The sequence below is a fragment of the Dendropsophus ebraccatus genome, chromosome 1 (assembly GCF_027789765.1).
Source record: "Dendropsophus ebraccatus isolate aDenEbr1 chromosome 1, aDenEbr1.pat, whole genome shotgun sequence".
In the NCBI taxonomy this organism is placed as follows: domain Eukaryota; kingdom Metazoa; phylum Chordata; class Amphibia; order Anura; family Hylidae; genus Dendropsophus; species Dendropsophus ebraccatus.
In genome coordinates, this window is record NC_091454.1 from 229,981,477 (window position 1) to 229,995,335 (window position 13,859).

Consider the following 13,859-nt stretch of genomic DNA (forward strand, 5'->3'; position numbering starts at 1 on the left):
ACGCAAGCTGTTCCATAGGCAGGCTAAGGCACACCGAGGCAGGTGGGATTCCACGGTGGAGAGTTCCGCCACGGAATTCTGCCTGATTTACTCAGTGTGAACGTACCCTGTGTACTCTCTCTCTCAGTACTATTCAGGAACTGCCCCACACTGGTGTTACATAGGAGATAAATATATATAGCCCAATTTGTGAAAGATTAGGAAAGAGAGAAAGAAGGGGGCAAGTGTGAGGTACCCAGCTCATGGATTGGTCACATAATGGCATACAGTGGCAAAGATGAGGAGTCACAAGAATATAATTAACCCTTTCCATCACCTTTCCCTTTCAGCTGTGCCAAATACATAAAATATAGGGAGACATCTAGTGGTAGGAGTAGCAAAGCACCATCCTTTAGCCCAGAGCATACCTGACAGTGATACCAACCTACAGGTGTGCTGAAAAGAGCAGTGGCACACTGCACCTCCATCCTGCCACTTCTTGGGGGGGTGTTACGGCCTCAGACACGTTTGAGGATTTTCATCTTTTCCATGTTTATTCAGTATTCTGACTATTTACATTGATTTCTCCATTTAACTTTAATCCATATTCACAACTCGTGATCCAATCACCCAACTCTGATATCACAAGCATGGAAGATATGTCTAATTTACTGTATGTCACCACCATTAGGGACAGACCTGAGCTCATCGTACGGTAAAGGAGGACACCAGAGGTCAGGGCAGCGCAGACACCAGAGGTCAGGGCATCACATCGATGGAGAGAGTCTAACACTTTACATTCTGAACTTTGTTCCATATTTCTACTAGTTCCTCGGGGCTCATACCATGGACAACCAGAGCTTTCAGATACTGACAAGGCTCAAACTTCAATCTGTAGACGTGAAATCGCTCATCATGTCGAAACAATAAATCTGCTGCCAAAGCCAAGAACCCAAAGTAGACGTCATCCAGTGGGAAGACCGGCATCTTCTGAGATACATTGTGCAAGAGCCTGGCTGAGGGCCCGCTGTATAGAAAGCCTCCGCCTGACAGGAAGGTGGGGTAGACATTTCCTGGAAAAAGATATTCCGAAACCGCATATTTGGCGTGGCGCACGACCTTGGAGTGAGGCCTTAAATATCCATGCAGAAACCGGGGGTGGTACGCGAATGTCTTTATGTACTGGACCAAGGCTGGAGGACTGACATACTCATCATCATCACCTGCAAGTACACCAGAAGGATTCATGATATATCTGAACGGCACTGCACAAAGCCCCCCCTCCCAGCAATGAGAAGATGGAAGAGAACCCCTGGAGTTTAGTCAGTCTACATAATGTCTGTGCAGAGATCTGCTCTCCTGCAGTGCCAGTGTCCCACTGAGATCTCGGTTGGGCCTGTGGTTGAGTTTCATTCTGCCTTGACTTATGTTATGGTATTTATAAGGTTGCTATAATAGAGGTATAGTCTGGAACAACAGATGATCACATAGGGGCAGATTTATCAACAAAAAAAAAAGTTGCATATTCCTAATTTAAGGCCGGCGTACAAATATGCCAGTCTTAACCCCTCGCCTCCGCAGCCTGTTTTGGCCTTAATGACCAGGGCCTATTTTGCTAATCTGACCTATATCTCTTTATGTAGTGATAACTCTGCGATGCGCTCAGGGCCGATTCTGGGGTTTCTGCCGCCTGAGGCAAACCTCAGGCGGCCGCCCCGAGTGATGGCCGGCACTCCCCCCGTCGCCGCAGCCATCCACTCACCTGTCCCACGCCGCAGCCGGCCCGCGCTCTCTGCTGTCTCCACATCCCGTCAGGTCCCGCAATGTCACCCTGCAGCTGTCACGGACCTCCAGGCTGTGGTGAGTGAGTGGGGTGATCGGGTCGCGCGGGGCGGTCCCGCGCGACCCGATCACCCCAGCGTGTCCCCCACCGACCCCGGGCACTCACAACAGCCTGGAGGTCCGTGACAGCTGCAGGGTGACATCGCGGGACCTGACGGGATGTGGAGAGCGCGGGCGACGGGACAGGTGAGCGGCCGCTGTCATTTTTGTTAAGTGATACTTAACAAAAATGACAGCAGGGGGGACATAATGCCGCCCCCTGCCGGACCGCAAAATCTGCCGCCTGAGGCGGAAGGCTCATTCCGCCTCATGGCAGAAGCGGGCCTGGATGCGCTTAACTATCGTGGTTATTCTGAGATTGTTTTTTCGTGACATATTCCTCTGTATGTTTGTGGTATACTTTGGTTGATACCCTAAGTATTTTTTTGTAAAAAAACACATTTGCCCCAAAATTAGAAAAATTTACAATCCTTTATATTCAAAATTCTCTTTTCCTAAGAAAGATAGTCATGCCGCATGAACTAATTATTACTGCAATATCTACAACATGTCTGCTTTATGGTGACGTCAGGAAAATGTCAAATTCTGATTTTTTTAGAGACCAGTCCAGTTCTGAAGTGGATTTGTGGGGCCTGTATGTTAGTTACCCCCATAAATCCCTCCACTGTAAAAACTGCACCCCTCAAAGTATTCAAAGTAACATTTCATAAGTGTATTAACCCTTTGGGTGTTTTGCAGAAATTTAAGCAAGTTGGAGGAGAAATTACATTTTTTTTATTTTTTTGGCAGTCATTCTATGTTAATCTATTTTTTCCCTCTAACACAGCAAATATTAACTGAGAAATACCACTCACTATTTATTCCCCTTATTCCAGTGTTTCTAGAAATCCCCCATATGTGGCCACAGTGCGTCACCTGACTTAACCACAGGCCGCAGACATGACAGAGACCTGGTGAATTTTGGGGCCTTTTTTTTTATTTCAGGGGTTTTTTTTGCCATTATACCATGTCACAGGGCCTTGCGGTGACAAAATATTTGTGTAAGACAAGTTGACGTTTCCTTCGGTACCATTCTGGGAGACATGTGACACCCTGATCAATATTTATTTAATTTTTTATGAGGTGGTACGAATAAAAAACACAATTTAGCAGCTGTTTTTCACCATTTTTTTGTACGCCGCTTACTATACATCACCTATGACATGTTGTTGTTATTTGTCAGGTTGGTACGATTACAGTGATATCCATTTTATATAACTTTTGTTATAGTTTATGGCATTTATACTATAAATACTGTCTTGCATATTGTAAGGGCAGTAATTTTTAATTTTTTTCGCCAATGGAGATATGTGAGGGCATTTTTTTTTGCGGCATAAGATGACGTTTTTAGCAGTACACCTTTTGGGTACATGTGACGTTTTGATAGCTGTTCTCTATATTTTTTAGGGGGCGGGAATAACAAAAAATTGTCATTTTGGTTAGTTTTTTATTTATTTTTTGAGCGGTGTTAATCTGGCGGTATAATTAATGTAACAGGTGAATAGACGGGGTCATTACGGACACAGCGATACCAAATATGTGTATCTTATTTATAGGGGTTTATAAAGGGAGGATGGGGAATGTGTATATTTATTTTAATTATTTATGTATTTATTTAATTTAATTTATTTGTTTTAATTTAATTTATTTATATATTTGTGTGTGTGTGTGTGTTTTTTTTCAAACAATCAGTGCAGGGACCTGATCGTATAGCACGGGGGGGGGGGGGGGGAGAGGGGGCGAGGGGGGGGCGAGGACGGAACGAAGCACAGGGAGGTAGGCACGGGAGAGCTAGAGCAGGGGGGGAGCACGGGAGAGCAGGGGGGGGGGAGCACGGGAGAGCAGGGGGGGGGAGCACGGGAGAGCAGGGGGGGGGGGAGCACGGGAGAGCAGGGGGGGAGCACGGGAGAGCAGGGGGGGGGAGCACGGGAGAGCGGGGGGGGAGCACGGGAGAGCAGGGGGGGGGAAAGCACGGACGAGCGGGGGGGGAGAGCACGAGCAGGGGGGGGGGAGAGCACGAGCAGGGGGGGGGGAACGCACGAGCAGGGGGGGGGAACGCACGAGGGGGGGAGCACGGAGAGCACGAGCAGGGGGGGGGGAGCACGGAGAGCACGAGCAGGGGGGGGGGAGCACGGAGAGCACGAGCGGGGGGGGGAGCACGGAGGAGCACGAGCAGGGGGGGGAGCACGGAGAGCACGAGCAGGGGGGGGAGCACGAGCAGGGGGAGAGCACGAGCAGGGGGGGGAGCACGGAGAGCACGAGCAGGGGGGAGAGCACGAGCAGGGGGAGAGCACGAGCGGGGGGGGAGCAGGGGGAGAGCACGAGCGGGGGGGGAGCACGGGGAGAGCACGAGCAGGGGGGGGGGAGCACGGGAGAGCAGGGGGAGGGAGCACGAGCAGGGGGGGAGCACAAGCAGGGGGGAGCAGGGGGGGGGGGAGCACGAGCAGGGGGGGGAGCACGAGCAGGGGGGGGGGGAGCACGAGCAGGGGGGGGGGAGCACGAGCAGGGGGGGGGAGCACGGGAGAGCACAAGCAAAGGGGGAGAGCACGAGCGGGGGGGGAGCAGCACGAGCAGGGGGGGGAGCACGAGCAGGGGGGGGGGGGAGCACGAGCAGGGGGGGGGGAGCACGAGCAGGGGGGGGGGAGCACGAGCAGGGGGGGGGGAGCACGAGCAGGGGGGAGGGAGCACGAGCAGGGGGAGGGAGCACGAGCAGGGGGGGGGAGCACGGGAGAGCACAAGTAAAGGGGGAGAGCACGAGCGGGGGGGAGCAGCACGAGCAGGGGGGGGGGGGGAGCACGAGAGAGCACGAGCAGGGGGTGGAGAGCACAGAGGGGAGCACGGGGGCGGGGAGGACGAGCACGGGGAGGGAGCCGAATCCGGAGGGGAGGGGGACAAGTAGAGGAAGGGAGAGGAGAACTGGGAAAGAGTAGAACGGGGGGGAGCTGGATCGGGGCGGGGGGAGCCCGGACATTACAGGTTGAAGGAAGGGGGACCTGGGGAGAGCATTACAGCAGTGGCGACAGGAGGGGGCAATGTGCTGTAGCCTCCTCCTGCTGTCCCATCAACCTGCATAAGATGACGTTACACAGAGGGGTGTAACTATATAGGGGTACGGAGGGGTGTAACTACTATATAGGGGTACAAGGGACCTAACTACTGTATGTGTTGGAGCCTAAAATATTTGTCTGGCAGATTCTGGAGAGAAGATTCACAGCCAGGAGAAGACTGTCATCTCTTGCTCTGAAGGCACAGACACCGATACATTTCCCAGCCTATTGATTTCAAACACTAATGTGCAATATTCTCTTTCACCTATGGTGGCACTGCAGGAGATTTCAAGACTTGCTGCAGACCAGTGGGGGTCTCAGAATCTGAATAACTTCTAAAAGACCTTCTAACACAGGTTGTAGACAGTAAACCACCCCTTTAAACCTTACAGTGGTTCAATTATTGTTTTTGATGGGTTCCTTCACATCGGATGCAATCTCCATGGTGACTGTTAGGACAGAAAAGCCATAGATATCACTTTTGGCTTCTATATTTTAGCTGTCATTCCCAGACCCCCTGTAGTATTCTGAAACCATTGTTATAGGAGCACAGAACCCTATATAGAAAGCTCAGTTTGGTTTCGTAGGACTGTCTGTGTCCGTGGTTGAAGTTATAAGGCAGATGTGAACGTATGACCCATTTTCCTGCCTTTGAGACTCATTGGAGACCTACTAGTCACCTACCTTTGAATATGAAGGCCACTTGTGGAATTCGTTGGACTATCCATTCCAGGAAGCATCTTTCTTTGAGAGATAAGTTATGGTGGCCCTCGGTAAAGTCCCACTGTAGAACATCTCCATATTCCTCATTCTCAGACTTCACCATCTCCTTATGTCCAGGTACATCTGTGTGACCCATTAGGAATATTGGCCTCAGCTGGTAACCATCCAGATGCCATTCCTGTGCCCACGTATGTCTGAGCGCCATCCTTCTGGACCCCGATTCTGGGTGAGATTTGATGGCCATTATTATAAGGGGCTTCGAGGCCTTCCACTTTGTCTGCGGAGCGAGAGTTATTGAGCATAGATAGTTCTGTAGATAAGGAAACTCTTCTTGGAACCGGGAGAGGTTCAGGTGGTAAACATGGACTCCATCATCCAGGGTCATTGACACCCTTTGTGGAGGTAAACCGGAGAGAGATCTTTGGCCCAGGTGGAACCTTTGTAATAAGTGAATGAACTGTATTCTAATAAGAAAAGTCAAGGAGACAATCAGGAGGCCAGGAAAAAGAACACGAAGCTTCATCTTCATCCTCATGTCACAAGATTCACTAAACAGAAAAAGGGAGAAGATTGTGTTATGGGGTGAACTCCTTCAGGAGAGCTGCGGCCACAGTGACCCGGAGGGGGATTCTCCATCCAATGTGCTAGAAACCACCAAGAAAAGCACCCCCCCCCCCCTTCTTCCTGGGCACCTAGAAAGATACTTAAAATAATGTCCTGCTTATGGTTTAGAGAAAACCAGTTAAGAGTCTGGACTGTGATAAAGGAGGGTATCAGGTAGAGGTGGTGGGCATGTTGTGGCGGTGGTGGTAGTCCCAGTGATAGCCCTGGTTGTGGTAGTGCCTTGTGGTTGAGCCTTTCTGAGACTATCCCCACCAGGGCTATCACTGAGGCTACCACCATCACCAGGGCTATTACGGAGAATATCCCCACCAGGGCTATCAATAATAGCTGTGGTGGTGGTGGTAGCCTCAGTGATAGCCCTGGTGATGGCGGTAGCCTCAGTGATAGCCCTGGTGATGGCGGTAGCCTCAGTGATAGCCATAGTCGTGGCAGTCGGAGTAAGGGCTGCTCCACATGTTAATGGTTGTGTGCACTGAAAAGACCAAGGAGTGGCTCATAACTTCCTTAATGTTAGAGGGCACAGGTGATGGTGGCTAGGTATCTATCAAGGCCGAGTGCTTACTGTTTATTGCCTTAAAGTGCCTTAGCGTGGTACAGCAGTAACTGAACCAGCAGCATCTTAGCCAGGAGGGTCAGATGGCTCCACCAGATGAGTAGACTAGTATTGTTGGATTCCCATATCTGGATTTGCCTTGAGTTCCAATATCACTACCATGCCTATAAGTACTACTGACATCACTACCATCATGGCTACCTGTGACTCCAGTATCAAAACCATGGCTACCAGTGGCCACTACCAACACCTGGGCTAGCAGTGCCACTTATACCACTACCAGCCAACCAGGCATTTCAGCCATCATGTATTCCCCCCCGCCCGATCTTCCTCCTCATCAGTCTAAACATAGACTCTTCTCATGCACCCCATCAGCGGGAAAACGGTCTTGAATATTTGGCTTAGCACCCAAGGTGCTGTATCAGTCTTCTCTGAATAAAGGCGGCGCAGTTGCCTGTCCATGCGTATCCGTGCTATTTTTTTTACAGCAAGGATCACAGCCTAGTCACGGATCCACAAAAACTGCACATAGAAACCTATGGACCCTAAATTTGGGTATAATTGCAGATCTTCAATCTATTTTGTGGACATGTTAATGAGGCCTAAGGTTATTATCAGGTTGTCAGAGAAGACAGTGAAAAGCTTCTCTTGGGTGGTGCTCCCAGAAGAGGATGAGCAATTCTCTGACAATTGTGAGAAGAAGCATCATCCCCTGTGACTGAGGCGATCTTGCTACTATCCAGTCCACAAGGTCATCCCCAAAAATATGTGCACTGGAGATCATGGATGACAGTGGCCTGCTATGCTACTTCTGGCAGGATGATTGCTGCTTACACTACTGCCACCCATATTCTTACTGGCATATGACATAGCATGGCTGTACCTGTTCTTTGCCACTCGATCTTAGACCAGTCATGTTTTTGTGGCACTATGAATTAGAGTGCACAGTGCTATCAGCAACAGGGTTTAAATAGTCACTTAGATACAGGCTGCAGCATAAATGCTTGCTTGTTGCTATCGGCTATCACCAGATTCTGTAAGAACAAGGTGATTTATCAGTTGCTGTAGCTCCTCCCCTCGTGGTCTCATCCCTATCACTCAACCCTATCAGACGGTCACTCACCCCTATATTTCCTCATGACTTGATATCATACAGGTAGGGTTGTGGTGAAGCTTGATGGTGGTGCACAAGGTCATGTGATTCTTATTATTGCTGCCATTTTGACAGATTCACCTGAAATTAAGAAAAAAAAAAAGCTAAATTATGTTAATTTGTTTTCCCTGAGACCCAATAAATTCGCCCCTGCGAGCCCCTGGGACGAAGGAATATTTAATGAAAAAATAACAATTACATTTTAATCCCCTCCTCCATGAGGTATAGGCTCCACATCCCCCTAGACCTCAGTCTAATTATAAAGAAACACAGGGAGGGAGTCTTGTGATGCCAATGGGTCTCAGGGAAAACAAATTAACATAATTTTAGCTTCCCTTACGTCCCATTGGCATCACAACATATGGGGAATTAGCAAGCATTATCCCCAATGGGCGGGTTATTTATTACGTCCGCATTAAGAACAGATCTTGCAAAGGTTGTTCTTGACAAGAAAGAAGTATCCAGCCTGAAATATCTCACAAAGGTAGTCTAAGTAGACCAGGTAGCTGCCTGGCATATGTCCTCAAATGGCACAGCGGCACGCTCTGCCCAAGTGGAGGCCACAGCTCTAGTAGAGTGAGCCCTGGTAAATTCTGGTGGATCCAGATCAGCAGAAGAGTAACATAAGGCAATGGAGTCACAGATCCATCTGGATATTGAAGGTTTTCAAGCCTTCCACCGCTTATTCTTTCCTGCGAAAGGGATAAAGAAATTCTCGTCTTTACGAAAATCACCTACTCTATGTAGATAGATCTTGATAGCTCTGTATACGTCCAATAAAGAAAAATCCAAGTCTTCTTCAGATGATCCAGTAGGAGAAAATACAGGCAATACTATAGGCTGATTGATGTTGGCAAATGAAGCCACCATAGGCAGGAATCCTGGAACCTAAGGATTGGGAAAAAAAAAAATCACGTATGGGAGGTGCGGAGTCAAGGGCTTGAAGTTCTCCAACTCTCTTAGCAGAGGTAATGGCTAGTAAAAGAGAAACTTTCAATGTTAACTTGAAGTCTACTTCCTCCCAAGGCTTAAAGGGAGGAAGACACAGGCGTCTCAACACAAAGGATACGTCCCATGGGTCTACCTGCTTTACCAGGTTAGGCCTAGTCTAGCCTTAACAAAATTCTTTACCTCCAAGATCTGAAAGAAACGTGAGTTTAGGTGTGCAGAGAGGGCTGCTATCTGCACCTTGATGGAACTAGGTTTTAATCCTTTATAGAAGCCTTCCTGTAAAAACTCCAATGACTGTGGAGTAGAAGGTTTAAGTCCATCAATACTCCTGCTTGCACACCAATCTTGAAAAATCTTCCAAATACGTGCATAAGATTTATTTGTAGTGCTACTACGAGCGTGAGAAAGGGTATACTATACCTTCTCAGAAAAACTAGAGTCTAATACGGTCCTCTCAGTCTCCAAGCTGTCAAGCTGAGGCTGGAAAGATTCCTGCACAGATGTTGACCCTGGAATATTAGATCCGGATGCAGAGGTAATCTCCAAAATTCCCCTCTGCTCATATTCATGGGCAGGGTGAACCATGACCTCTTCGGCCAGAAGGAAGTTATTATTATTACTGACGACTGATCATCAAACTCTGGGAATCATGGCTATGGGAGGAAAGATATACGCCAGCTGGTATGTCCATGGTATTGTCATTGAGTCCACTACCGTGGGATTGTCTGCCCTGTAAAGGGAACAGAAATTCCTCAGTTTGGCACTGCTTGCTGATGCCATGAGGTCTCTCTGAGGAAGCCCCCACCTCTGGATTAACTGAACACTCTCCTTAAGAGAGACCATTCTCCCGGGAATGTCAGGCCTCGACTCAGTCGATCCGCCAATGTATTGTCGACACCCCTGATATGAATGGCAGAGAGTCTGGTTATTCTGGTTTCTGCCCAACAGAAAATCTTCATTACTTCCCTGAGGAGAGAAGGGGATCTGGTACCTCCCTGTTTAGGTACGCCACCTGGCCATGTTGTATATCCGGATTCTGACTGCTCTCTGTAAAATAAGAGGAGAAAAACGAAGAAAAGCTAGGTATATCGCTCTGAGCTCCCTCACCTTGGAGGGCAGAGCTGATTCCTGTTGACTTCAAGATTCTGAGTTCAACTGAACTCTCAGAAGATCCCGAGTCTGAGTCATAACCAATTGTCCAGGTAAGGGATAATCATGGTGACACTACCTTTGTGAAAACAAAGAGTGCGGAGGTATTCCGAATGGAAGGACTTTGAATTGTAAGTGTCTTACCTTCCCCTGGATTTGGATGGCGATCCTTAAAAATCTCCTGTGAGCCTTCAGAAATCGGTACATGAAGATATGCATCCTGTAGATCTATGGTGACCATAAAATCTCCCTCCTGAAGGATAGATTTTACCGATCTTATGTTCTCCATGTGGAACGTCTTCTTTACAAAGCACCTGTTGAGATGTCGCAAATCTATAATAAGCCTCCAATTTCCTGATGGCTTTGGCACTAGGAGTAAACTCCCTGACCGATCTCGGATAGAGGAACATCCTCTAGAGCCTCAATGGAAAGGAGGTGAAGAATTTCTGTCTCTAGGACTAAGTGTCTTTCTTGTTGGACAATGGTAGGGACTTCCCCTCCTTGTCAGACAATTCCTCCATTATTTTTTCCAGCTCAGAGCCAAACAGCCGACCTGGCTGGAACTCCATATTACAGAGCTGAATTTTGGAGTTAGCATCTCCAACCCAGGGTTTTAACCATTGCGCCCTTCGGCAGCTATGACGGACGCTAACTTGGTTCCCTGAGATGCAGCATCGCAGAGGAAGTCAATGGCCATAATGACCTTTTTTAAGGAGCAAAGGACCTTGTCCCTGCTCGCTCCACCTTCCAAATTTCCCTGGACCTTGGCCAGCCATCTTCTTAGGCTTCTAGAAACCTCAAAAGGAGATATGGAGACTGCCCCTTGGGTATATGATCTTTTGAGGGCTACCTCTACCCTTCTATCCATCGGATCCTTCAGATTGGATCCATCCTCCGCAGCAGCACAGTACGTTTCGACAGTTTGGCTATGGCCGGATCCACCTTTGGAGGCTCAATCCAGTCCTTACATTGTTCTTTCTTGAGAACATATAAGGTCTTAAACCCGGAGCCTTTTTCGGTTCCTTCCATTCTGCCTGTAACATAGACAATGAAGTCTTTCCCACAGAAAAAGCCCTAGGCTTTTTTAGAGGAGGACGAACCCTTATCCTCTTATTTCCTCAGGGTGTATTTCAGCTTGCACAGCTTTGCAGGGTTTGTAAATTCTATCAGCTGTGAAATACCCCTTGAATAATTCTCATCTTCAGAAGTAGAAGAGGTTTCAGAAGAAGAGGATGACTTAACTTCATCAATCACAGTAAAGCTGAAAATGACCATAATCCTACAGCCATAAAGTAATATACTCAAAGGCTGGGAGCAGAGGGAGAAATACTCCATTTGGTCTTTATCTTAGGACACGGGCGGCGATTCTCATTAGCCGCTAAAGTCTTTTGCACATAGTCCTTGACCCATACCACTACATCCTGAGCATCAGGCTCCTCATAGGTTTAGGTCTGCATGAAGGACAGCGTACTGAAACACATAGGCATTATAGGCATTATAAACATTTTTATAAAAGAAAGGATGAATCTTATCTGGAAAAAATGATCCTCCTACGGTATCCATAGCCGACAGGTAGAGGAGTCTCACACTCGGCACATGAAGTGCTTCCTTAGCAGCAGGACTGGTCTCCATTTCAGACATCTGCAAATAATCAATGGATTACAATACATATAAACCACTAGCCTGGCTAGAGTGATACCGGAAAGATACACTAGGTGGCAGCAACACTTAACTATTTAGAAGAGAGATCACAGCACTTTGCACTCAGATGTTTTCTATTAGATCTGGATGAGCCACAGAAACTCCTTCCAGAGGAAGACAGCCAGACCTAGAGGTAGCAACAGCTTACCTTCTGCCTTATAAATGAACACACAGCTAATCCGGCATGCAGAGAGCGCCGGCCCCTGGCAGTGACATCATGCCAACGCCGCAGTGCTGCGATGCGTTCCACAGTCGAAAACGACCGGAAGAAACGCCAGCGGCTCCGGTGACACGCAGAGTGCGTTCCAATACGTACTAGGTAAGAAAAACTTAAAAGCTAAGACCTGCAGAAGCAAATATCAGGATACTACCTGGACACCGGCTCCAGCGGCATCCCAGCAATCATTACCTGGAGAGAAAACCTGAATGCAACAGGTTAACAAAGCATAAAGACGGAGGAGGGACAAAGTCCCCTAGGGCTAACAGCAACAAAGTAAAAAAAGACTGAGGTCTAGTGGGAGGTGGAGCCTATTTATACCTTATGGAGGAGGGGGCTCGCAGGGGCGAATTTACCCCATATGTTGTGATGCCAATGGGACTTAAGGGAATATAAAATTAGAGATTACATCTCATGGATGTGACAAGGTCTATGTGGGATTAACCTCAAGGGAGTTGAGGATTCGTGTCAGGGAACAAGTCAGAGTTATTGTGGCAGCAAAAGAGTGTACCGATATCAATCAGCTCACAACAATCCCCCGTCACTTTAGGTTGTGCCATAATAGTGATCCAAGGTCATTTAAAGTGAGAGGGATTGAGAAAGTGGGAGGCGGCATCAGAGGAGGAAATCAAAAGCTATTCACTCAGAAAGAATGCCGATGGATACACCTGCTAGGTAGCATGGCCCCCCATGGGTTAAATGATCAGCAAAGCTTTGCTTCATTCCTCTAGTTTTCTATGTGCATCAATTTTTAATTGCATGTTTTTATTTCTTGTATGTTTGTATTTTATTTTAGTTACTGGGAAATTTTTGAAACAGCAGAATGTGGATTCCGATGTATGACTGGGTTAAGAAAAAGAAAGGGGAAACAAAGTTTATAAAAAAAAAAACATTAAGATAGACCAAATGGACGAAGGTTATATAAGAGGAGGATATGTGATTTCTCATGACATTATGAGATCATCGACAGCGTCATTGCAGCACTTTTCACATTGCACTTTTATGCACTGTCACTTTTTATATATATAGAGATGTATTACATTTTATAACAAATTTATGATTAGTATTGATTATGCCTTATGTTTTCACGTTTTCATGATGTTTGTTATGATGTATTGAAATGAACAACACTTTGCACATAATTTCTAGTATTTTAACACTAACTACTCACATGTTTACATTGATAATTGAACTAATGCACTTTATATATTCATTTGAATAGATTTGTTTTTTGGATGTAATATATATGACGCTGTATAGTCATGTAGTACCAAGGTAAACACATGGCCTCCTAATAGGGAATAATGATCACCTTCTGTGTACGCAGGTCCCGGGAGGATTGGGCACAGGCACCCTTACGTTCTGGCCTCTTGAGTTTTCTGTGCGCATGCCCGCCTGCGTTCCACCGGCGGCCGTGCGTTCCAGTGACGTAGGCCAGGAGGAAGTAGCGTGATTCCTGGCCGCTCCTGTGACCTGCGTCGTTTCCCGGAAGGAATCCCCTCCTGCAGTATAAGTAGTGTGAGAAACAGGAGTTAGACACGTGCGTCGGGGTTACAGAAGCCAGATACCACGATGGGTAAGCGCTTTTTATGATTTTCTAGATACTGCGTGGATTAGGGAGATTTACATGCAGTTAACCTAGGAGGCCATGTGGATACACTGCACGGTTGTACATAATTATTTTGACGCTTACATAATTCTCTCTCTCAATACTACCATACCGTGAGTGGATAACACTGCCACACCAGACCTGACCAATACTATTATACCCCCAGGACCTCCATCAACTATATACTACAGGTATACAGGACCCCAAAACTATAAACTGCAGGTATACAGCACCCCCACCAACTATACTACAGGTATACAGGATCCCAAACT

The 13,859-nt window shown here is 47.5% G+C and overlaps 1 protein-coding gene across 2 annotated transcripts; it reads right to left on the minus strand.

Moving 5' to 3' along the window:
• Nucleotides 1-406: 406 nt before the first annotated feature.
• LOC138769703 (beta-1,3-galactosyltransferase 5-like) lies at nt 407-13,406 on the minus strand. Of its 2 annotated transcripts, none has more exons than XM_069948364.1 (3): nt 13,291-13,406; nt 5,592-6,178; nt 407-1,202 (listed from the first exon to the last, which is right to left on the minus strand). In XM_069948364.1, the coding sequence occupies exons 1-3, from the start codon at nt 13,365-13,367 to the stop codon at nt 766-768; spliced, it is 1,101 nt and encodes a 366-aa protein (XP_069804465.1). In that variant the 5' UTR covers nt 13,368-13,406; the 3' UTR covers nt 407-765. The 2 variants fall into 2 exon arrangements, with proteins under 2 accessions (XP_069804465.1, XP_069804542.1); XM_069948441.1 differs by lacking the exon at nt 13,291-13,406 and adding an exon at nt 7,931-8,001.
• Between the last annotated feature and the right edge of the window lie 453 nt (nt 13,407-13,859).